The sequence below is a fragment of the Desmodus rotundus genome, chromosome 4, assembly GCF_022682495.2.
Source record: "Desmodus rotundus isolate HL8 chromosome 4, HLdesRot8A.1, whole genome shotgun sequence".
In the NCBI taxonomy this organism is placed as follows: Eukaryota; Metazoa; Chordata; class Mammalia; order Chiroptera; family Phyllostomidae; genus Desmodus; species Desmodus rotundus.
Genome location: NC_071390.1, coordinates 48,257,449 through 48,283,523, shown reverse-complemented (window position 1 = coordinate 48,283,523; position 26,075 = coordinate 48,257,449). Strand labels below are relative to the sequence as shown.

Sequence of the window (26,075 nt, the reverse complement as noted above, 5' to 3'; positions counted from 1 at the left end):
GTATCAAAAAATCAATTCTTGCCATGGTTGGTGTAGCTCAGTTGATCTGAGCACCAGCCTGCGAATGGAAAGGTCGCCAGTTTGATTCCCAGTCAGGGCACATGCCCTGGGTTGTGGGCCAGGTCCTCAGTTGGGGCCATGCGGGAGGTAACCAATCGATGTTTCTTTCCCTCTCTTTCTCCCTCCCTTCCCTTCTTTCTCTAAAAAAAAAAAAAATAGTAATAATTAAAAATCAATTCTTATAAGAAAACAAGAGTAAATGAAAGCTTTTATTAGTGAAACAATTTATTATCTTTCCAACAAGGCCTTTTTCCTCCTATAAATGAGACAAACTACTTTACAATACTTTACAACAACATAACTTAGTTTTTTAATATTTTCAAAAAGAAAAGATTTCTTTGGGAATTTAGGAAAGTAAATATTTGAGAAAGAATAACTACAGGAAGTTACTTTTTCAGTTTTAATATAACAGGCTTGTCTACCAGGTATGTTACTCAGCAATTTTCCTCTTAAAGAATCCATCAATTACTAGACAACAAAGAACCTATCTTTAGAAAATGAGTCAGGAAGGGTTTATTTAAATAGGAAACAAGCAATCTAAAATACCAGTCACATGTCACTTTAACAAGGCAATTTACATAATTAGGTATTAACTTACTATCTTTATGTTGATTAAGGTCCTAGTAAAGACTAATTGGTCTGACTGCATCTCAAGTTCAAACTGTACTCATCTGGCTATAAAATTAAGTACCACAATGGAATTGAGCCTGTTTGACTGAGGGAAAAAATTCTCTTCAATATTGCACATATTCCTTCATAAAAAATGAGGATTGTTAAGTCAGGGCCATCTTGGTTCTGAATCTCTCCATTTTTGTTGGAAGAAGACTCACCATCTCTTTACTAAGTTCTAGCTCAACTTCTATTTCCTGGGCAGCCTCAGGGTGCTTTTCACAGTAATCAACAATAAATTTGTAATGTTCCAAAGATGTTGCCAAATTTTCTAGCTCTTTCTTGGGATCTGAAGTGATGATTCTACCATAAAGACGGGCAACTCGAAACTTGGCTAACATGGCAGGGCGAAGAACATCTTCCCCTATATGCTCAGGAAATACTTTATTTGGGTCTCTCAGGGAGTCTAGGAAGAGCTGGTAGTACTTCAGTGCTGATTTATTAAGATTATTTATTTTTTTTATGATGTGTGAATCAGGATCCCTCAGCTTGTCGGCAATGGCAACCTTCAAGTCCATCATATCATAGTAAGCATGTGCAATTTCAAACTGAATCTGTCTGTTGACCAACAGATAATACTGGGGATTCAGGTCCACAATTAGGGGCTCTAGCATGGCTATTCTGCGTTTATGCATCTTGCACCGTCTCTCCATGTCAGTCTCAAAGAAGGCAAGCACCTTGAACAGAGCACTGTGGTCTTGGACGACTTCAATATGGTCAGTGACATAACCATCAATCTGAAAGAACTCTTTTGCTTCAGAGACGTAGTGCTGGCCCAGTAAGAAAAGTTCTCTGGCTTCTTCAAAATCTAAAGGTCTCAAATAGCTCACTTTCTCTTCTACTGCAGAGATGCCATCGCAGAGTTCACCGGTTCCAAACTGCACGGCTTTCTTCCTAACACTTTCTTCTTCATCTAGTTCTTTTTTCCTTAAAGCTCTAAGTTCAGATTGTTTGTCGAGATCAAGCTCTCCTATATTGTCCTGAAAGAAAAAACAGTCATAGTTAAGTAGGACACTGACCTCCTGCTGTCAGATAATATTAAAGCGACTGATGAGTAAAAAAGACAAAACCCTCTTATGTCCTAGCCTGGTTTATGGAGGTAGTATAATCGTAAACATCTTTTCAAACTTCTTTCTTCTAATTATATTCCAATTATATTAAAAACACAAGAAATCAGGAAAAAGTAAATAAATAAACCACTTACATACTTTATTCCTCTTTAGGGAACTCAAATTAAACACATATGAAAGAACATTTAAAAATGTGAAACATTACATACATGTAATATGTTATTATTAGCATTAAAGCAAAACTGCAATATAAATCCTAAAAATATTTCAAACATGCCATTGAGATTAATGATGTGATGTTTATGCTATAACTTAGTGAAATATATTTCAGAGAAGCGCTCTAGGTCTTTTAAAGACACTAAAGTGAAGACAGAGTTAAATCTACCTTTGTAGTTGAAGTTCTCTCTCCAGCCTCCTGGGACAAACACACACACACACACATATACATCTACAGATACGTACACAGATACAGCGATAGATACAGATAGACAGCTAAGCTGGTTAAGAAATAGAGTAAGCTCATCCTCCTCTTCCTGGCCAATAAAATTAATCATCAGATCCCTTAATGCTCAGCCTCAAGGCCCTTTCTTTTCTCCTCCTGATTTCGTCTGTCTCTCTAGACCTGCACTGTTCAAAAGGAGCCGTTCGCCACACTGTGAATACCTACTTCAAATGTGGTGAGTCCAAAATGAGATGTGGGCTGTGTAAAATAATACTTATTCAATGTCCAAGAAAAGAAAATTTTTTATCTTCACCTGAGGACATGCTTATTGATTTTAGAGACAGGGGAGGGAGGGAGGGAGAGAGAGAGAGAGAGAAACACTGATTAGCTGCCTCGACTATACGTCACAACCAGGGACCAAACCTACTACCCAGGCATGTTCCCTGACTGGGAATTGAACCCATGACCCTTTGATCCACAAGAAAACGCTCTAACCAACTGAGCCACACCGGCCAGGGCTCCCAGAAATTTTTGTATGAATAAAGTTAAATTGAAACCTCTTAATTTTTAAATATTGATGACATATAGAAATGACAATATTTTTCGATGTTCTGGGCCAAAAAATAATTAAAATTAATTTCACCTACTTTTTTTTCCTTCTCTAATGTGGCCACTAGAAAATTTAAAATTACGTATGTAGCTGGTATTCTATTTCTATTGGACAGTACTGCTCTAAACAGGCAACTCCGCCCACACCCACGGCTTCAACTGCCGTTCATGGGAGGAGGACTCACTAGTCTACAGCTATAGCCCAGATCTCTTTTCAAGCCAGACCAGAGCTACAGCGCCCTTTATGACATCTCCTCTCAGAAGGTTCAGAGGCATCCTCAACATGCACACCCCTGCTCTTCCTCAGCAAACGGGTTCCCATTCTAGTGTTATTTTAGGGAAGAACATTTCATCTATGTGGACAGCCAGCAATCTAGGAGTCATCCTTGAGAAGGTCCCTCTCCGCTCCCTTTACCCCATGCTTCCAATCTATCACCAAGTCCTTAATGTTTTGCTTTCTAAATACCTCTCGAATCTTTTTTCTTCTTCACATCTCACCTGGACTGCTACAGCAGTCTTCTAACTAATCTCCCTCATCCACTCCTGCTTTCTCCCTCGATTCACTCTCCATTCTGCTACCTAAGTGACTATTCTAAACACCCTTCAAGGCTTCCATTCCTTGAGGGCCCTGCGTGTTCTAGCCCCTTTCTAACTCTTGTACCACAGGCTCCCTCACTCTCTTCCAGCCTCACAGGGCTCTGTTCCATCCCTTCTAATACCATGCTCCTTATGCCCCAGAACTTTAAAACATGCTGCTTCAGCTCCTTGGAATGATGCTCCCTCTTTTCTCCAGTCTAGGTAATTGCTACCCAGTCCCAGAGCTTCCTTCAAACATTCCTTACTATGCTGTCTTCTCATATCATGCGTCTTTGTGGGACTTGTCAAAATTGCACTTTTACACAAAGTCAAAAACCAGGTGTTCTTGTTCATCAGAGTACACTGACTAGCATAGAGCTGGCATAAAATTTACTTAAATACATCTGTGTATGTTTAAGTTTAATTGAAGAAGCCTTTTGAAATAAACAGATGATCAAATGATGAAGTTAAAGTTACAGAAAAGGTCAGATTAAAGAAAATCTGAATAATTTTTGGAGCATGACAACTATTTGGGTTTAATGCGGTCAGGTCATAGGTTCTAGTGCCCAGTCTGGGAAACGTCAACTGACTGAAGGGTGAGAGTTAAACCGCGTGTATTTTGCTTGACACAGTAACTTCCAGTGCAGGCCGTAAGCCTCTAAATCTTGTTTACTTACTTGCTTCCTGGCTGCTTATTTATTTGCATGCTTTCTATGTTGCCTTTTGAGCAGAAGAAAGCTGACAGCTTTTCCTGGCCCCAACTTCTCTAAACGTAAAACTCTCTGGTTCTTTTCCCCCCTTTCCCAACCCCCTGTCTCTAAAATGCTCTCATCTTCATAAGACCTGGGGTTTTGTAGTTTTATTTTGTGTGACAGTTTTACAAGGTTCTGTGTCATTTACTGGTAAAAATTATTTTATTTTAATGAATGCAAATAGTAAAAATGAAGCATAATAGCTCCTTCAGGAAAGTCGATGTATCTACACTTAGTGTATTGCATCCAAATGATTTCTCTTCTTTCCTCTTCAGTGGTTAGAAACCAGGACTCAGTATGGATCCGTAATAATAATGATGATGGTTAACATTTATTGAGGACTTGGTATGTCTCGGGCACTTTTCTGAGACACACACACAAATTTAACTTTCCAAAAACACTATTAAGTACTACTATTATTACCAGTCAGGGAACTGAGGCACAAAGAGGTTGAGTAAATTGCCAAGAACACACAGCTACAAACGGGCAAGGCTGTTTCTGGATATATTTATACTTATCTTTATAGAAATATGTATTTAGAGGGTGGGACAAAAGTAGGTTTATAGCCATGAGTATGCAAAATAGAATTTATTCTTATTATTTATTAAGTATTGCATTATTTCCCATGTAAACTGTAAGCTTATTTTTGCTCCACCCTGTATATACTGCATAAAGTATGTAAGGATTAATAGAGTTGTTTCCTGCCCTCGAGTCACTTACAGTCTAAAAAGAGGTAAAGGAAGGAGAATTGGGATAATACAAGGCAGAATTTAAATGACTTAGGAAGGGGTAAGAAATGTTCTATGGAGTTTAAAGGAAGGAAGTATCCATAGAGGGTGAAGAGCTATGAATTCAATAATTACTTATTGAGAACCTATTGTACCTGGAGATGACATAATATATACAACGCAGACCCCACTTCTCAGGAAATTATATTCTTTTTTTCCCCCCCAAAGATTTTATTCATTTATTTTTAGAGAAGGGAAGGGAGGGAGGAAGAAAGGGAGAGAAACATCAATGTGCTGTTGCCTCTCACACTCCCCCAACCGGGGACCCAGCCTGCGACCCAGGCATGTGCCCTACACTGGGAATTGAACCAACAACCCTTTGGTTTGCAGGCTTTTCTTTGAATAGAATATAATTTCTCAAAAGTCTTCAGGCCCTGGCTGGTGTGGCTCAGTGGATTGAGCACCAGCCTGCGAACCAAAAGGTTGCTGGTTTAATTCCCAGTCAGGGCACATGTCTGGGCTGCAGGCCAGGTCCCCAGTTGAGGGCATGTGAAAGGCAACCAATCGATGTATCTCTCATACATTGATATTTCTCTCCCTCTCTTTCTCCTTCCCGCACCCCCGTCTCTAAAAATAATAAATAAAATCTTTATGTCTTATGTAATAAACATGTAGTGAGCCCAATAAGCACAATTCCAATTTTCAACTTTCACTTGTGTCTTGCTCATTTAAGAAAGAAAAGGCAGCCTTTGACTGCGTTACCTGCATTGCAAGTTGAGCATTCTGCATGAGAGTCAAACAGTATTTGATCCAGCATCTCGCTATTTCCCCTTTTCTTTGACGATGAAGCTCTGGCACTTCTCCTTCAGTTTCAGCAGCTAAAATTACAAACGTGATTTGTCTAAGTTAATGGTCACAACTGTAGTTTTCATTGTGCACTGTACTGAATTCTTTTTTTATATCACTTTTTGCTGTTATAAAAGTACAGATCCTCATTGAAGCACTGTGGGGGTTCCCCACTCCAAATCCCTACTACTCACAGGCACCCACTTATATTATTTTTGCATATTTCTTTCTAGTTTTTTCTTACGTCTATCTGTAGGTGAAGACACTGTAGGTGAAGACTGTAGGTGAAGTCATATATCTATTCAATTTTGAATATAGCTTTTTCTTCCTATACTATACCTCTAACACTTTACCTGTATCGTTATCAACCCTTTAACATCATTTCTAAGTACAGCGCACTATACAATCAAATAAATATGCCATTCTTTAACCATTTTTCTAATACTGGGCAAATGTGTCCAATTCCTTCCATCACAAACCACTCTAACGATGAAGATTTCTGTACATAAATCTGTCTGGATTTGGGGTTATTTCCTTAGGACAGATTTCTACAAGTAGAGTTCACTGGGTCAGAGTTAACATCATTTTAAACGTTCTTGCTACATACTGCCAAACTGTTTTCAACAAATACTCCAACCAACATGTCAGGCTGCTCAGTGAAAGCATTCTGAAAACATTGGACATTGTCACTTTTTTAACCTTACTATTTTGAAGAGTAAAAACACAATGACATCTTACTGGTGGTTTAGTTTTTATTGATTTTTTGGGGGGACAAATGCCTCTTGGATTTCAACCAATCTACAATGAATTTGATGTAATAAATTAAGGGGGGGACCAACTACAGCGAACCCTTGAACAACGTGGGTTTGAGCACCATGAGTCCACTTATACGTGGATTTCTTTCAGTAAATATATTGGGAAAATGTTTGTATTTGTGACAATTCAAAAAAACTCCCAGACAAATCATAGCCTGGAGATATCCAAAAAATTAAGAAAAAGGTATGTCATGAGTGCATAAAATATATGTACATACTTGTCTATTTTATCATGTACTACCATAAAATATACACAAATCTATTACACAAAGTTAAAATTTATCAAAACATATGCACAAACACACACCATACATAGCGCCATTTGCAGTTGAGAGAAATATAAACAAACGTAAAGATGCAGTATTAGATCACAACTGTAAATGATGGTTTTAACTGTAAATTAACTGTAATACATACTGTACTAGTGTAAAATTGCGTAGCCACCTCCTGTTGCTACTGCTGTGAGCTCAAGTGTCGATCTGCTCAAAATGCAGTGTGAATGCCAATCGTCTCTGAGCAGCCCGTCTCTCCAGTAAGTTGCATATTGCAGTAAAAAGTGATCTCTCGTGGTGCTCGTGTTTTTCATCGTGTTCAGTGCAATACCGTAAGCCTTGAATAGCACCATGGGACCTATACGAAGTGCCTCTAGTGATGCTGGAAATGCTCCCAGGAAGCAGAGAAAAGTCATGCTATTGTAAGAGTAAGGTGAATTGCTTGATATGTACCAGAGATTGAGTTCTGCAGCTGCAATGGCCTGCCACTTCAAGATAAATGAATCCAGCATAAGGATCATTGTAAAAAAAGAAAAGGAAATTTGTGAGGCCATTGTTGCAGCTACACCAGTAGGCATGAAAACCTTGAACTTTTTGAGAAATAACCTTTTTTATCTCATATTGAAAATGCAGATTTTTGAATGCAGGGTTCCTTAAGAAAGGCACACCTACAGATCTGAGGCATACCTAATATAATTTGAGAAAAAGTAGTCATTACATGACAATTTAAGGCTAAAGGACCTAAAGCTGGAGAATTTAATGCCAGCAATAGATGGTTACTTTTAGAAAGAAGTTGGGCTTTAAAATGTCAAGGTAACAGAAGCAGCAGCTTCTGCAGATCAAGAGGCAGCTGACAAGTTCCCAGATGCCATTAAGAAAATCATTGCAGAGAAAGGGTATCTGCCTGAACGGGTTTTTTAATTTTGTTTTTAAAGATTTATTTATTTTTAGAGAGAAGGGAAAGGAAGGAGAAAAACACTGACATGCAACAGAAACTCCAATAGGTTGTCTCTCTCACACCCCCAACCAGGGACCCAGCCCACAACCCATACACGTGCCCTGACTGGAAACTGAACTTGCAACCTTTCGGTTTGCAGGATGACGGCCAACTCATTGAGCCACACCAGCCAGGGCAGGTCCAGGTTTGTGATGCAGACATGAAGTGCTCTGTTGTGGGGAGGGGGCGGGGAAGGGCACGGGAAATGCCACAAAGGACTTTTATTAAGGAAGAGAAGCAAGCACCATGACTTCAGGCAGGAAGGGATAGCCTAACTCTACTGTTCTGTGCAAATGCAGTTTATGATCAGCAGTGGCCTTATCTACAAAGCTGCTAGCCGGGGCCCTGAAGGGAAAAGATAAATACTAGCTGCCAGCCTTCCGGTGGTACAAGAAAGCCTGGACTGGTTCCCTTGATGCTTTGTCCCTAAGGTCAGGAAATACCTTGCAAGTAAAGAACTGCCTTTTAAAGTTTTTTTGGTATTACAGTGCCCCTGGCCACCCAGACCCCATGAGTTCATTGCCAAAGGCAGCTAAGTGATCTACTTTCCCCCAAACACTTCGCCTCTAGCTCAGGGGGTCATAAATGCCTTTAAGGCTCATTATACACAGTACTCTATGGCAACTATTGTCAATGATACCGAAGTGAACCCTAATAGAACATCATGAAAGTCTAGAAGGATCACAGCACTGAAGAGCCATCATTGTTACAGAAAAAGCCATGAAAGCCATCAAGCCCAAAACAGTAAGTCCTTGCTGGGGAAAATTGTATCCAGATAATGTGACTTCACGGGATTTATGACAGAGCTAATCAAGGAAATCCTAAGAGATTGTGGATGTTGCAAAAACAGTAGTTGGGGTGAGGGTTTTAAGAATCTTGGAGCAATTCAAGAGCTAAAAGACACACCAGAAGACGACTTGATGGAGATGAGAGCTTCCGAACCAGTGCCAGATGAGGAGGAAGAGGAAGATGCAGAAGCAGCAGTGCCAGCAAACTGACGTTCATCAATCTGGCAGAAGCGTTCTGATTATTCAAGACTGCTTCTGCCTTAATTTATGACATGAACCCTTCTCTGATACAGGTACAGTAAAGCAAATGGTAGAGAGATTGGTACTGTGTGAGAACATTTTTAGAGAAATGAAAGAGTAGACAAGTCAGACAGAAATGAAACATTTCCATAAAATTACAGTGTGCCTGCTTCTCCCGCCTCCACTTCCACCTCTTCCGCCTCTGCCACCCAAGACAGCAAGACCAACTCCCTCCTCCTCCTCCTCATTTATGATGATCCACTTCCACTTGATGAACAGGAAGTCATCATCATGCCATATAGTTAATGAACTTACCTGTTGTGTACGCATCTTCATGTGAAACTCCTAATAACTGGCAAAAACAGTATGAAACGTTTCTGTCATCGTCACCTAAGTATTCATCGTGTAAGAACACCACGTGCAAGACCTGAGTGGATAGCCTATCCTTACACAGGCACAGATGAGTGATATTTAATGTAAAATTAGTAAGATTTTCAGTGTTTCGTAACTTTGCTTTCAAAGGATTATTATATTACCATATGTCATGCTCCTATCTCTCATAATTGAAGAAACTAGGTATTACCTTATCATCACAGTTAAGTGATATTCAAAAATATAACAATGTTTTCAATATTGTACTATGACTATAACTAATACTACATGCTATGTAGTATTCTTGAAAATACTATATGAAAACTTTATAATGATTCATTCATTACTCTGTAAGTTAGGCTACTGTGAAGCAATCGTACCAATTACAATGGGCTACGATAAAGCGACCGACATTGTTGCCTCATTATCAATGCATGAATCATACCTGTAAGTAAAAGTGAATTTCTTTTTCACGTTCTCTTTTCATTTTTAATGTCTAGTGTAATACATATATAACATACTATGTTTTGTATTATATAAGGCAATATTGATATAGGTACTGACAGAGGATTAATCTTGTAAACTTATGGTACTGATAAACACAGAACAATTATATAAATATACTTTCTCTTCCTTATTACCTTAATATTTTCTTTTTCTACCTTACTTTATTGTAAGAACACAGTATATATACAACACACACGTATTAACTAACTGTTTATGTTATTGGCAAGACTCTGGGTCAACAGCAGGCTATTAGTAGTAAGTTTTGGGGGAGTCAGAAGTGAAACGCTAATTTTCAACTGGGGCAAGAGGTGGATCAGCACCCCTGACTTCTGCATTGTCCAAGAGTCACCTGTACGTAATTTGATAATGTACATTCCTCTAACTCTTCATAGCCTCTGTATTTTTCTGATCCACAAAGATAAAGAAAATTGTGATCTTATTACAAAATCTGTTACATGATCAAATACACATTTAAAAAACTGAAATATAATTGGCATATAACATTATACCAATTTCAGGTGTATGACGTATTCAAATTCTGTACATACTGTGAAATGATCACATTAAGTCTAGTGAACATGTTACCATACATAGTTACATTTTTTCTTGTGATGAGACCTTTCAGGTCTACTCTCTTCGCAATTTCAAATATGCAATACAATATTATTAACTATAGTCGCCATGCTGTACATTACATCCCCTGATTTCCTTTGACAGATTGGGAAAGTTCTCCTTCATTGTTTTCAAATAAGTGTTCATTTCTTGCTCTTCCTCTTCTCCTTCTGGCACCCCTATAATTTGGATGTTGGTACATTTAAAGTTGTCCTGGAGGTTCCTAGCCTCTCCTCATTTTTTTGAAATGACTTCCTTGTAAGTAATATTCCTTTGTATATATACAATTTCATTACCCGTCTATCCGTTGACTGCTACTTAGGTTACTCCATATCTCATTTCCTTGTTTCTCCATTCCATTCTAGTTGAATGTTTATTTCTTCCTTCTGGTCCAAACTGTTGATTTGAGTCCCGGTTTCCTTCCCTTCACTGTTGGTTCCCTGTACTTTTCCTTTATTTCACTTTTCATAGCCTTCACCTTTTCCTCTATTTTGAGACCATACTCATCCATTTCTGTGAGCATCCTGATTACCAGTGTTTTGAACTCTACATCTGATAGGTTGGCTATCTCTTCATCGCTTAGTTCTGTTTTTTCTGGCGTTTTGATCGGTTCTTTCATTTGGGCCACTTTTTTGTCTCACCATGCCAGTCTGGATGAATGTTTCTTCTTTAACTCCTTGGTTGTTGGACTTCCAAAGAGTTCAATTTTCCAGCAGTACTGGTGGTTTTTTGTTCTTAAATTTGTGCACACCTCAAATACCCAGCTTGGGTGATAGGGGAGGCTCTGGCACTGGACCCTACAAGACACCTACTACATTAGGCCATGCTACCAAGACAAGGAGTCATAGCAGCTCTACCTAATATACAGAAACAAACACGGGGAGACTGTCAAAACGAGGAGACAAAGAAACATGGCCCCAATGAAAGAACAGGTCAGATCTCTAGAAAAAGAGCCAAATGAACTGAAGATAAGCAATCTATCAGATGGACAGTTTAAAATACTGGTTATAAAGATGCTCAAGGAACTTACTGAGGACCTCAACAACATAAAAAAGACCCAGTCAGAAACAAAGGGTACAGTAATTGAAATAAAGAAAAATGTACAGGGAAACAACAGTAAAGTGGATGAAGCCAAGAATCAAATCAATGATTTGGAACATCAGGAAGAGAAAAACCACCAATTAGAACAAGAAGAAGAAAAAAGAATCTAAAAAAATGAGGATAGTATAAGCAGCCTCTGGGACATTCAAGAGATCCAACATTTGCACCATAGGGGTGCCAGAAGGAGAAGAGAAAGAGCAAGAAACTGTAACTCTATCTGAAAACACAGTGAAAGAAAACTTCCCTAATTTGGTGAAGGAAACAGACATGTAAGTCAGGAAGTACAGAGCCCCAATGGTGACAGATGCGAAGAGGCCCACTCCAAGACACATCATCATTAAAAAGCCAAAGGTTAGAGATAAAGAGGGACTCTTAAAAGCAGCAAGAGAAAAGAAGTTAGTTACCAGATGGTTGCCAGATGGGAGTGGGAGTGGAAGGAGGAGGATGGGTGAAGAGGTGAGGGGATTAAGAAGTACAAATGGGTAGTGACAGAATAGCCATGGGGATGTAAAATACAGCATAGGAAATGGAGAAGCCAAAGACTTATATTCAAGACCCATGGACATGAACAGTAGTGGGGGCATTGACTGAGGAAGTGGGGCATGCTGGGTGGAAGAGGGGTAGGAGGGAAAATCAGGACAACTATAATAGCATGTTCAATAAAATATAATTTTTAAAAAGAATACACAATTTTTTAATAAATAAATTTTGGGGGTTTGGGGTTCCCCCCCAAAGAACATAGTATATATAGGGTTCAGTACTAGCCACAGTTTTAGGTATCCACCAGGGGTCTTAGAACGTATCCCCTGCAGGAAAGGGGGCACAACTGTACTCTGAATCTTTGCATAAGAAAGCATCACGTCACCAACTGATGGAAATTCTATGAAATGACTGGCATGTATTTTTACAAAATGTCTGTGTGATAAATGAGAAAGATGTTGAGGAACATTGCAGATTTAAAAAGACTAAAGAGGTGTGACAATTAAATGCAATATACAGTCTTGAAATGGATATTCTGGCTCTAGAACAGAATTGCTATAAAGGACATTATGAGGATAGTTAATGAAGTAGAAACACACATTATAGTAAAAGAATTATATTGTTTCCTGTTCTATGATTACATAAGAAAACATTCTTATTCTTAGGAAATACACACTGAAGTATTGAGGGGTAAGGGAACTTAATGCATGTAATTTTCTCTCCAATAGTTCAGAAAGAAAAATAAGATTTGTCTTCGAATGAACCAATTATTAAAAATTGGTGAATTTAGAAGGGCACATGGTAGGTAGTTTTTTGTTTTATTCTTGAATTTTCTAAAGTTTAAAAATATTTCAAAATAAACTTTTAAAAAAGTTACATATACTAAAACATACACACATAAACTTACTGTCTTCTGTGGTTGGGTTCTTTCCAGTTTGACCGAAAATGACATTAGCAGCTGATAAGCAGTGCCTGGCCTCCATGAAACACAGCTGGTAGGGAAATAAACAAGAGTAAATGCACGTGTCCCACAGCCTCGTTTGCAACTGATATTGCATATCGTCTTTTGATATGGGAAAAGCTATTAAAATCAGGTAAAAACCACTAAGGAGACTCTGGAAGTTGCTGAACATTAAGAAGGTCTGTAAGACATATTATACTATTATCAGGTTAAAAAGTTACACCAAAGAAGTACAATGCCCCCAAACTCTTAATAATCCAAACTGGCTGGCAGACAGCCGCCGACCAACAGTTGGCTCTCCTCAGGGAATCAGTAAGTATACGACAATAACCATCATCACAGACTCAGACAGTCTTCCGGTTCAGTCCCAACAGCCAAAGTCCCATGCGTGATAAATCTGACCATTTACATTGTGTCAAAGGACTTAAAGATTTAATTTTTCTAGGTTTAGAGATCCCTTTTATATCCTACCATTCAAAGGCAAAAAGAATCAATTTTGAAAGGAAGAGATTCCTGTCTTCTAAAATCTTTGGAATTTATAATGAGGCTTCCCACCAAGTTCTGAAGTCAAAGGATTTCCATAGATAAACTTTACGAAACTGCTTTACCAACGCGCTTGGAGGACTTCATAATTCAAGTCTGGGCACAATAAACTTCTCAAACGCTTGGAGGAGATCTCCTTGTTAATATAAACACTTTGATTTTATCATGTAAGTCACAGGACCACCCAGCAGAAGTACAAAGTTAAAGTCCAACTTTTTAGTTGGAAGCCACCCTCATTAAATATAATGTCTACTTCATATCAGATATAACTGGTTTTGCTAAGAAAACTTCTAATGCTTAACTAGGACTTTAAAGTCTCAGCATTAAATGTAGCTCTCCATTATGGCAAATTTAGAAGCCATCTTGAGAATAGCTGGGGACCAACCACGTGTAGTATTAGCCCAGCAACATCTACAGATCAAAGTGTTGGCGTTAAACCTCAAAAAACCAGAAGTTACAGTTTACTTAAACGGCTTTATTTGTCCTTCCACAACCCCTTGCCCATTGTTATCACTTCAACTTTTTCCAGACTGGCTCCCTGTGAGCAACCACCACTAGAAGAGCGCACTTGTGCCCTCGAGGTGGCTGGTAAATGTGGGACTTCAGTACCTGCCAGGTAGAGAGGGACTCACCAAGTGGCGAAACCTCATCACTGGAACCAGATGAAGATGAGGATGATATAAGTGACAACTGCTTTTTTAAAAACATGGTTCAAATCTCTCTTTTTGCAATACAACTTAGCTAGTTATAACAAAGACGTACAAAACATCTTGGTAAAAAATAAATAAAAGCACAGGGTAGGGGAAGTACTGACGAAAATTACTGCGTGCTCCACATAAACAATGCTTAACAACTTTAAATGTTAAATTACACTTTAAATTAGTATCAAGACATCTAAGTATTATTAACATCAACGTTATTTTAAGTGTTAACTAAAATCACAGTGAACATGTAATTTTAAAGTTGCTAAACAAAACAAATAAGGGGCCTCCAGAAGCTATAAAAATGGTGCCACAAGCAGAGGCACAAGATAACACTTTTTGATGACGGCCACAGTGAAATGGGTGCATGAGTCAGATTTAACCGAGTGCTCTGATATGGGCAGTAGCATTACTTACACGCTTGATCTTAGACCAAAGTCCTAGAAGCGATGCTGCAGTCACCACAGCCCTTTCTCTCCTGCTAATAGCTTTTCTGAATGAAATTCTGTGGGACAACACTTTAGACACAGGGCGCATTTACAGAACCAGCACTAACAAAAATTTTAGAAAGACTAAAGGCCCAGTAAGAATACAGTAGCAGGTAAGAAGGAACTCTGATGGGCAAAAAATTACTAAAACTTTACTCAGACTTGTGAATCAGAAATACAAACAAAAGTAATTTCTATTGCTGAGATATATGATTGAGAAAATCTAGCCGGGAAAGGTGGCTTAAAAGTGTCTCAGCATTAAAAACTCTTAGGACTAGGCCCTGGCTGGTGTGGCTCAGTGGACTGAGCACTGGCCTGCAAACCAAATGGTCGCCAGTTCGATTCTGTCAGGGCACAAGTCTGGGTTGCCAGGCCAGGTTCCCAGTAGGGGGTGCGTAAGAGGCAACCACACATTGATGTTTTACTCCCTCTTTCTCCCTCCCTTCCCCTGTCTAAAAATAAATAAATAAAGTCTTTAAAAAAAGTCAACTCTTAGGACTAGAGGAACAAATAAATCAAATAGAAGTATATGACATGATTCTGAATAATTTTGATAAGCAACTAAAAAGTTCAAATTTGTCCCTGTGTAATACTCCAGAAAAGAATATATCAATAATAAAGACCTAGAACTCTGGAACTGAGCAGATATTTCCAACATAAAAAATATTATTATAAAGGAATTAATTCTAAAGAATAACTGAAATGTATCACATGCTTTTATCAAAGCCCACATTTAACAGTCAACTTCCTTAGGCAAATTCTCGTAACTACCAGATTACCACTGCCTAAAGATAAAGTTGTATCTGCAAGATAAAATCTGCACTCTAAGGTAACATCTCACTAAAATGAATTAAGATAGCATGCTTACATCAAAAAAGAATTGGTCTTAGGTAACACGTAATTTTAGAGACTAGAAACATGTAAGACAGTGATAAAACTCAGTGTTTTAAGACTCAATAGATTAATGTAACAAAAGCTACAAAATTTTAGTGCACTGGCAAACTGGGATGCACTTTTCTGTCTAGTTTATATCATAAAATACAAGCTACCTGTTTTTAAAAGATGGTATTTTTCAAGGCACTATTTGGTCTACATTTCATATACTCTATCAGTAACTTGGCTAGATAACAACTTTAAGCAGCTTACCTTATTGATGTAAAACTGTGACAAGGTGGCAGCATTGATGGCCCACTCTATAGGATGGTAGGCGTTGTGCTCCAGCTGGCGTTTCAGAGTACTGTGGCAGTAATGGGCGGCCTTCTCAAACATTTCCATGTGTTGGTAGACTTGAGCCAGGTAATATAGGTTATGAGTATAAACCTTCTCAAATCTATGAAGAAAAAAACCCCATTTCTGCATAATGGTTTATAATTTATACAGAACATTCATATACATTTACCTTGATGCTCTCACCAACTCTTGATTGGGTATAGCTACTCTATCTATTTCAAAGATAAGGAAACTGAGCCTTAGATTTGAATGGGGTCACATATTAGTAAATGGCAAATGAAGGTTTTAGTCTGCATCAGAATCTACATTCTAGAACCTTTGAGAGTGCACTGCAAGAGAAAACATACTTTTTTTGAACAATCACCTACACTATGTAGAAATACCTGTGAGGGCTGATTTCTATACCTACTCACCTTTTTGATCTCTCTTGTTCAGTAAGCTTCTCTTCTTCAGGGAGGAAATGCTCAGTAGGATCGAGTGGAGGAATCCCAATCTACCGTTAGAAAAACAAAACTCCAAAATTTTACTCTTAAAACCAAGCGCCCTCTTCTGGAGAAATGGGAGAAATTAAAAATTTTAATAGCCCAATATACTTTCTACCAGTTCATTTCATGTTACCCAAGAAGTAATTTTCTTAACCATAGAATATGAAAGAGTCAAAGCAATAAAAAGAGATCTCCTACAAACTCAAACTTGACAAGGTTTTAATTGTTGTTTCAGGTGAATTTCAAATACACTAAAAAAACCTGAAAATATTGCCTTTTTAAGTATTTTAAGTCTTAAGTCCGTATGGTAAAAAAAAAAAAAAAAAGTTCTTTTAAAAACCTACATAAGCATGACAAATAGGGAAAATGTATACATCCTTAGAGTAATATTGTTCTAAACTGATCACTAATAAAAAATCAGTTTTAAATAATTTTTCTAATTTTTTTTCTCAAGGAAACAAGTATATATATTACACTCTCTGAATAGAGGGACATTAAAACCAGCGAATCCATTGTTTATTGCCTTCTGCCTCTGTTCCCTACTCTGTAAAATAAGAGTATCTGTCTCATAAGGATACTATGAGGATTCGATGAGAATATGTGTATCTCAAGTCTTCCAAAAGAACGGTACTTAACCTGCGCCTCAGTCTACTTCTTCGAGAAGAGACCCATCTACAAGCCCCCAGCCTTGCTTTAAACTGAATTCACTAACCACCAAATAGCAACAATGCTTCCCATAAAAAAAAAAAAAAAGTGATCTTATCTCCTGGCTGCAAACACTAAAAGCATCATGACTTGGGCTCCTAGAATTCCCAGAAAGTGAAAATGACAAAGACAGGAAGCAAGACCCAAGGGAGACACAATAGATTAGTAATTCTTCAGAGACGCCTCAACAATTTTGAGTTATTTAGTGTGCTTACCCCTGTCTTGATGAGGGGAATTAATTACTTTTTGTTTTATGTGCATACTTCACTGTTACGACTACCATACTTTGTGTGTGACGCTAACAGTTAAGTCAGTCTCTTAACTAAAACAGAGGTATAAAAGTACAGAGTTTTATGTCTCCTTATTAATACTATGCTTTCATGAAATAGTATAGTTATTTGGTATCTATACATTTTAATTTAGTAAGTTCATGTATTAAGAGAGCCTAAAATCGCAAAAGAAGATCAACATCTCAATTTGGCTTTGTGGTGCTCTGCTCTCCTTAGCACTTTAGGAGAAAAGTGGTAACACCAAGGCAGAAAAGTCGTGACTTAAAATTCTCCAATTTGGGGATATATTCCTCAGAAAAAAAGTAAGTGTTAAGGGCCTGTAAACACATATTCTAAATGTACATTCTAAAATTTCTTGTGGTGCCCTGGCTGGCGTGGCTCAATGGATTGAGCGCTGGCCTGCAAACTAAAGGGTGGTCAGTTCAATTCCCAGTCAGGGCACATGCCTGAGTTGCAGGTCAGGTCCCCACTGGTGGGGGTGTGTGAAAGGCAACCACACATTGACGTTTCTCCCCCTCCCTTTTTCCCTCCCTTCCCCTCTCTTTAAAAATAAATAAATAAATAATCTTTAAAAAATACATATAAAATAAAATTTCTTGTGGTTATAATTAACATGTTGATTTGCTCCAATCTTTATCCTCCAGGGGCAGCTAGTTATAGGTAGAGATCATACTTTATTCCTATTTGATTCTCCAGCATATTTGCATAGTACCTGGCCCATAGCAAAAACAATAAACATCTAATGAATTAAACTGACAAAGCAAATAGGAATGCTGTCTGTGCATTCTGCTTACAGAACATTCCTTCTATCCGCTATCATCATTTGACACTACTCTGTTCTTAAAGGAGCACCTCACACTTTATTTTACGCTAAGTGAGGCAGCATAGTGGATAAAAGTGTGGGTTCTGGAGTCAGATCCTGTGGGTCGGAATCCCAGCTTCACCACTCACTAGTGTGTGGAGGCAAGTCACTTAATCTCTTGTGCTGTTTCTTCATCTCTAAGATAAGGATAATTAAAGTATCCACCTCATAAATTGTCATGAGGATTAAATGAATTAAAATTTGTAAATCACTTATATCAGTGCCTGCAAGTACAGCTTTTAGGTGGCCACCTACACAGCTCTATAGAGAGGTCCCTATGTACACTGAAGAATCATATATAATATCATGAGTGAGGAATTCTTAACGTCAATTCTTGACTAGTTTCAATCAAATCTTCAAATTAATCTGACATGCAACATACCTCTTTCATATACTGATTATACAATGCTTCTGATGATTCTAGGTAAGCTTGTGCTGTTTCAATTTCTTCTCTTTCAGACCACAAGATACCCAGATTATTCTGCAAAATAAAAAAAAAGGAACAATGACAATAAAACTTCTAATTATAGTAACTTTCATAGTTTCAAAGTCAATATTTACCTATAAGTAGCACTAGTCTTACTAACAGTGAGTTATTCACATAACAATATTGGCCTTATGTAGTGGTAAGTGGCTACAGATGGATACCTAATGATCCCTGCCCCCTGGTATTCTTGACCTTGTACAAGCTCCTCCCCTTACGTATGGGCTGGATTTAGTGATTTGCCTTTTTTTTTTTTCCTTTTTAAAGACTTTATTTATTGCCCTAGCTGGTGTGGTTCAGGTTGGGCTGACTCACAAACCGAAAGGTCACCGGACTGTGGTCCAGATCCCAGGTTGGGGGTGAGGTGAGAGGCAACGGATGGATGATTCTCTCCCTCTCTTTCTTCCTCTTTTCTCCTCCCTCTAAAAAATAAATAAAATTTCCCTGGCTGACGTGGCTCAGTGGATTGAGCATCAGCCTGTAAACCGAAGGGTTGTGGGTTCGGTTCCCAGTCAGGGCACAGGCCTGTATTGCAGGCCAGTGTTTCTCTCCCTCTCTTTCTCCCTCCCTTCCCTACTCTCTAAATATAAATAAACAAAATCTTTATTAAATAATCTTTTTAAAATTTTTATTTTTAGGTTTACTTTTATTTTTTAAATGTTTATTTTTTTAATATTTTAAAAATATATTTTTTAAGATTTTATTTATTTTTTAAAGGGAGGAGAAAGGAGGGAGAAAGAGGGAGAGAAACATCGCTGTGAGAGAGAATCACTGATCAGTTGCAACCGGGGACTGAACCCGCAACCCACACACGTGCCCTGGCCAGGAATGGAACTGGTGACCCTTCACTTTGCAGGATGACACCCAACCAACTGAGCCACACAGGTCAGGGTGTGGCTTGCTTTTAACAAATAAAACATGGCAGAAATGAAAGAGCATCTCTTCCAAGACTAGGTTACAGAACACTGTGGTTCCATTTTGGGTGCCCCCTGCCCGTTCTCTCTGAGGGAAGCCATCTGCCACCCTGTGAGTCACCTGGTATACAGACTCACGTGGCAAGGGCTGAGGGAGGTCAGCTGAGGCCCTCGGACCAACAGCCTGTGAGGAACTGAACCCTGCCAGCAATCCCGTGAGAGCTCTTGGGAGAGCCTCCCCGACTGGAGCCTTCAGGTGCGGCCCCAACAGCACAACAGTCCGATGACACACCTTGAGCCAGAGCCCACCAGCTAAGCCATGTCTAGATTCCTGATACAATAAAAGTTTGTTTTTTCAAGATGCTAAATTTGGGGTAACATTTTACATAGCAATAGATAATACACATAGAGATAAAGATGAGCCAGAAACATTTTCAAATATCTACAATCTCCAAAGACCTCTTACATTCTCAACAGTTATTGTTTGGTTCAAAGCCTGAATAAACGGACATGAAATCTCAAATTTCAATTGTTCAAATTATGTTATGAAAACTCTGAAGATGCTGTATACCTTTACTCACCAGTGAAGTCAGATTCCTAATGTTTACCATTTCAAACAATGAAACATATGCTTATATTTTCTGGAGCTCTTAAAATTATATAGTTTTGAATTGTACCCAATCAACCACAAATTCTTCATTTGTATTGTCTTTTCTTATACTGATCAGTTCCTTTGATTTCCACAGCACCAGCTTCCTTCTGCTACCATGAAGGTGCTAAGATTCGGGGTTATATGCTAAATAACCTTTTAAAACCAAGCCAGTTTGTCCCCTGCTGTACGACCCTTTACCAGGCCCTGTACAGAGCAAATCAGGCCTGTTTCGAGGGTCAGAACTCAAGACTGCATGCCCAACCCCCCTTCAGAAAACAAAGACTGCCTCCCACCCCTTGGGACAGTCCTTCAGGAAACTTCTGAGGCTGGGTTTCTACCATCTTTTTTTTTTACTTCCCTAGGGAAGGCCACAGGATAAGCAAACAGTTTTTAATGCAGATTGTTAACCTGGGGTCTAGATGCACAAGATACCCAGGAATAGAATTCAGAGTCTATGAACATGGATGGGAAAAGCATTATAATTTATTTTCATTATATTCTATTAAAATTAAGCATCTTTTAATTATAAATGTGGGAAACAAAACGCAACAATATTTAGTGCCTGAGATTTTGTGACCTATAGAAGTGAAAAAAATTTCCATATTACAATTAGCTGATATAGCAAAATATTTATATTTATCATTACTTTAACATTATAGACATCTGCCCTGGCTGGTGTGGTTCAGTGGGTTGAGTGCCGGCCTGCAAACCAAGAGGTCCCCAGTTCTATTCTCAGCGAGGGAGCATGCCTGGGGTGCGGCGCTTGGGCGCGTATAAGAGGCAGCCAATTGATGTTTCTCTCCCACATCAACGTCTCCCTCTCTCTCTCCTTCCACCCTCTAAAAATAAATAAATTTTAAAAACCTTAAAAAAATTATAGACATTATTAGATATATCATTAGATATTGTTGTTTAACATTAATAAAGCACATCTATTACTATATCATACATTTGTTTTAAAAATATTTTTATAACTTCTACCCTGGCTGGTGTGGCTCAGTGGATTGAGTGCTGGCCTGTGAGCCAAAGGGTCACCGGTTTGATTCCCAGTCAGGACACATGCCTGGGTTGTGGGCCAGGTCCCCGGTGGGGGGCGCACGAGAGGCAACCACACATTGATGTTTCTCTCCCTTTCTTTCTCTCTCCCTTTCCCTCTTTCCAAAAATAAATAAATAAAATCTTTTAAAAATATAATATAATTTAAATCCTGCAATAATACACCAGAAAATACTGTACCATTCACGGAGCATCATTATGTTCTTGCCCTCAAGATACCACACTAGGTAGGGAAAAGGTTAAAAATAAAATAAAAACAGCTAACAAACAGCTAACAGCTACTACTGGTGAATTCTACCAAATATGTAAGGAAGAAACAATACTAACTCTACACAAATTCTTCCAGGAAAGTGAAGAGGAAAGAACAGTTCCCATCTCATACTAAATCAAAGACATAAGAAAACTACACTGATATCCTTCAGGAACATAGATACCAAAAAATGTTACCAAGTTTTAGGAAATTGAGTCCAACAGTGTATATAGCAAGGGTTATACTTTACCCAAGTTTTACTTGGTTAAATACTCCAGGTGCATTTATCACAGGAAGGAAAGGTTGGTTTAACATTGGAAAGTCAATGAAATTCACTATGTTAACATACTAAAAAATATTTAAAAAACATGATCATCTCAGACACAACAAAAAAATGATGCTAATTCAAAGAAGTGAGACCAACTGAAGAGTATGCACCATATGATTACATTATGAAATTCTAGAAAATGTGGGGGAGGAGGGCAAGAAGGGAGAGAGAAGAGTAAAGGAGGGAGGGAGGGAGGGGTTATAAAGGAACACAAGAAAACTTTTAGCAGTGATGGATATTTTCACTACCTTGACTGCAGTGACTGTTTCATGCATATGTCAAAACTCACCAAATTGCATACTTTAGATATCTGCAATTTTATATGTCAAACTGTAGCTCAATAAAACCATAAATGCACACAAAAGGTACTCCTTAGACATATGTATCCTAGGGTAGAGGGATAATTGACCAATATGCTAATGTGTTAGGGAATTTTACTAAAGTGATGTACAATAGTCGAGTTTCTACTCAAGATGAAAATGCAAGTGTATACTGCTGACAGCAAAGATTAGAAGAAAAATCATTCCTAAGGCTCCAAGAACCTCATAAAGACTGGAGGGGCCAGTCTTGATAATCTGATGTGGGCCCAGATTCCATATAGCTATCATTTGCCAGGAAGAAGACACCAGATTGTGACAAAGCAGTTGAAATATCATAAATTCCCACAAAGTGATACTTTCAAACTTTTTCTTACACAGTCTTTTACCAAAACAGAATCATTCTACATAATTCCAAACATGCCTTATAGTCAGCCTCCTCCCTCTTAAGATTGGTATTTTTGGTTAACAAATATAAATCATTTTTAATGGCTGCATACTGTTCTTCAATATCAATGATTCTCACCCTTTTTCACCTCATGGCACATAAACTACTTACTAAAATTCTGCAGCACACTAAAAATGTATGTTCAATTTTTTCCTGGTCTAACAAAAAATAACTCTAATTTTTATTCATACTGGATGGCTACTCTGTTGGCTGTTGTCATTTTTTTATTTGAAAATCTAAGAGAAAAGAGGTCAGTGCCCTGACTAAATAGTCAGGTATTGCATGTCTTAAAAATTCTTACAGCGTACCAATTGAAATCATTGTTCTATGTGAATGCATCAGTATTTATTTGACCATATTTCTACTAATATTTTTTTAAATTAACAATGCCATGATGAACATCCATGTTAACATACCTTTGCGTATGAATCCCAATATTATTTTATAATACTGATGTGGAATTTTTAAGTCAAAGTCTTAACTCAAGAGTTCTGATACCCTGGGGGTGAGGGGTGGGTATAAGGGGACTAAACGATAATGGGGAAAAAATACAATAAAAAAATAAAAAATTAATTAATTAAATTAAAAGAAAAAAAGAGTTCTGATACCTCTGATCTTCAGAAAAGTTGGATAAATTTGTATTTCCCCTAGCAACAATGTTGTGTGGTAACCACTGGAATAAACACACCAGCTAAACAGTGGAGTTAAGAAACAGACTAGCACAAACAGACTCTGACTAAATTACTACTGCTACACTGTTTTAGTACCTGGTAGGCTAGTATTAGTGCATTACTTTTCATATTTTTATATTCTTTATTTTTTCAGATAAACATAGTCATTTTGTCAGGTTCCAAGAAAACATCTATTGTGATTTCAGCAGGAACTGCATCAGACCTACAAATAAACGTCAGGATGATGATGCTATTATGTTTAATTTTGCCACCCCGGACCATGGTACAGCCTCTCTTTTTAAGATCAGCTGGTGTGGCTTAATGGACTAAGTGCCAGCCTGTGAACCCAAGAGTCGCCAGTTCAATTCCCAGTCAGGGCACATGCCTGGGTTTCAGGCCAGGTCCTCGTAGGGGTCACAGGAGAGGCAGCCTCACATTGATGTTTCTCTCCTTTTCTTTCTCACTACCTTCCCCTCTCTCTAAAAATAAATTAAAAAAAAAAGATTATCAGTTCTATCACCCCTAATACTGCTATTATGAATGTAATTTCTAAAAATAATATTTTCAACAAGTTATTGCTTATATAAAGGAATACTATTGATATAGTTATCTTATATCCTCCTGCTTTATCGAAATGATAACTAATAATTTCTCAGTTGATGACTTCAGCTTTTTTAGGTGTAGAAGGATCACACATGCAAATGACTTTTATTTTTATAAATTATATTATTTTTCCAAAATAACTTACTTGATCTCTGTATTATTATAGTAGACAGAACGTCTAATTACGGTTTGTGTTTCTGATTTGGCAAGGATACCTCTAATCAGAAAGGGTTGGCTATTTGAAATATGTGTTTCATTGAAGGTAAGATGTCAAAATTTGTAAGACGCACAATTATTTTATGTATCCAAAAGAAAACATGGCCAAGTAAATAACACAAAATCAATCAGCTATAAAGGCACAATGATTTCAGATATTATAATATGAAAGAATGCACATATTAAAAATAAAACACAATAAGCAGTGGAGATTCTATACTACACTAAGAAGTTTCTATTTTTGAGATATTGAAGTAACTTTTTATTTTTTATTTCCTTTTAAATATTTTATTTCTCCACCTTCAGAGAGATGGGAAGGGAAGGAGAAAGAGAGGGAGAGAAACATCTGTGTGTGAGAGATACATCTCGGTTGCCTCCTGTGCACAGACCTGGCCGGCAACCCAGGCACATGCCCAATCAGCGACCCTTCCGCACTCAAACCACTCAGCCACACCAGTCAGGACAAGATATTCAAGTAATTTTTTAAATATTTAAGATCTTAAGCAGCCACGTGGTTTAAGAACATTTCAAATAATTGAGGCTTTGTTTGAATTCAGTATCTTATTGATTTCACTAGATCACTCATCTATTCAACAAATTTTTAGAATGGCCTTCAAGGTGCCAGGTACTAAGGTTACAATCAGTGAGCAAAGAGCTATAGTTCCTGTTATGAAGTAAGCTTTTAACTTTATTGGGCCGTGATCATAAAATATGACCTATACAATTTCCTTTTCAATTTTGAGGTTTTTGAGGCCTACTTACCATAACATCGATTTTGGTAAATGTTAAGTACCTGGCATATAGAAGGAGTTCATACATATTTGTATTCTGAAGTGTATGTTCCTGATGAGAATGTCAGATTTTTTAGCAAACCAGGTGTCATAAATGGGGAACAAAGTGATATAAGAAATAAGATTCCAAAGGTACGAGGGAGACATCAATTCGGAATAAAACGATCCAAATAAAGTTACTAAGAGTATGAGGTGAGTCTTGAGATGAGTTTTAAAGAACAGGCAGAAGGACTTCGCTGGGGAACAAACGAATGAATACGGCAAGAATAGAAACCTAAGATTTCAAATATTTTGTTTTAAATCAAGAATGTACTCCATCCATTCCTTGTCATTTCCTTGAGACCTTATTAAGATTAAAATTACTTTGACTTTTCCTTAACAGAATGAACAAGATTAGGACTGGTGGAGAAGAGTTGGAAAAGGCATCTGGGATCGTAGGAGGGTCTCGGGAAAACAACGGCATTGAACACGACTACGCGAAGCAGCAAGTGAGGTTGAAGTGGGAGGTGAGGGTGGAAAGGGAGCTGGAAGACACTAAACCCAAAGCCTCGAATACGTGGGACAAATTGTGCCTCCTAACACTTGCCTTTGGCCTAGGCAAGAGTCCGGGCCCCTCCCCAGCCCCTCTCGTCCAGCCGACTGCAGCGGGCCGGGCTCGCTCTCACCTGCGCCTGGATGTACAGAGAGACGCAGTCCTGGGACAACCGGTACTTGCGCAGCAGCCTCAGGCATTTCACCAGATGCTCCTCCCCAGCCGACAGCTCCTCCGTGTCTATGAGGTTCGCCCCGAGATGGAACTCAATGACCGCCAGCCTCACTGCCCGCTGGGCGAGGGGCCCCTCGACCTCCGCCACCTCCGCCGGCAGCCCCAGGGCGTGGGCCTCCGCGCCCAAGCCCTCCTCGGCCTGAGGCAGCTCATCCTCGTCCTCCGGTGCGGGGCCCAGCAGCGCCTTGACCTCTTCCAGCAAAACTCGGGCGCCGTATTTGGACTTGTAAGGTTCCTTCTCGGGGTTTTTATGCAACTCTACCCGCGACAGGGCCAGCGCGGCCTGGAATTTCTCACGAATCTCGGCCCACGCAGCATTCGCCATAGCGGACTCCGCAGCTCTTTCACTGTTTCCAATCGGGACTCCCGCCTTCCTTC

The 26,075-nt window shown here is 38.6% G+C and overlaps 1 protein-coding gene across 1 annotated transcript; it reads right to left on the bottom strand.

Moving 5' to 3' along the window:
• Nucleotides 1-271: 271 nt before the first annotated feature.
• Nucleotides 272-26,075, bottom strand: KIFBP (kinesin family binding protein). The gene is made up of 7 exons (XM_024561303.4): nucleotides 25,597-26,075; nucleotides 18,584-18,682; nucleotides 16,273-16,352; nucleotides 15,776-15,959; nucleotides 12,844-12,928; nucleotides 5,669-5,784; nucleotides 272-1,709 (listed from the first exon to the last, which is right to left on the bottom strand). Exons 1-7 carry the CDS (start codon nucleotides 26,020-26,022, stop codon nucleotides 834-836), a joined length of 1,866 nt encoding a protein of 621 aa, XP_024417071.2. The 5' UTR covers nucleotides 26,023-26,075; the 3' UTR covers nucleotides 272-833.

Bases quoted from the DNA above. Each gene is read 5' to 3' on its own strand.
- KIFBP (XM_024561303.4), bottom strand. From the start codon at position 26,022: ATGGCGAATGCTGCGTGGGCCGAGATTCGTGAGAAATTCCAGGCCGCG. The intron at 15,960-16,272 runs GTGAGTAGGTAT...TTTTCTTCATAG, and splicing joins GAACAAGAGAGATCAAAAAG to ATTTGAGAAGGTTTATACTC. The intron at 5,785-12,843 runs GTAAGTTTATGT...TTGTAATTTTAG, and splicing joins GAACCCAACCACAGAAGACA to CTGCTGAAACTGAAGGAGAA.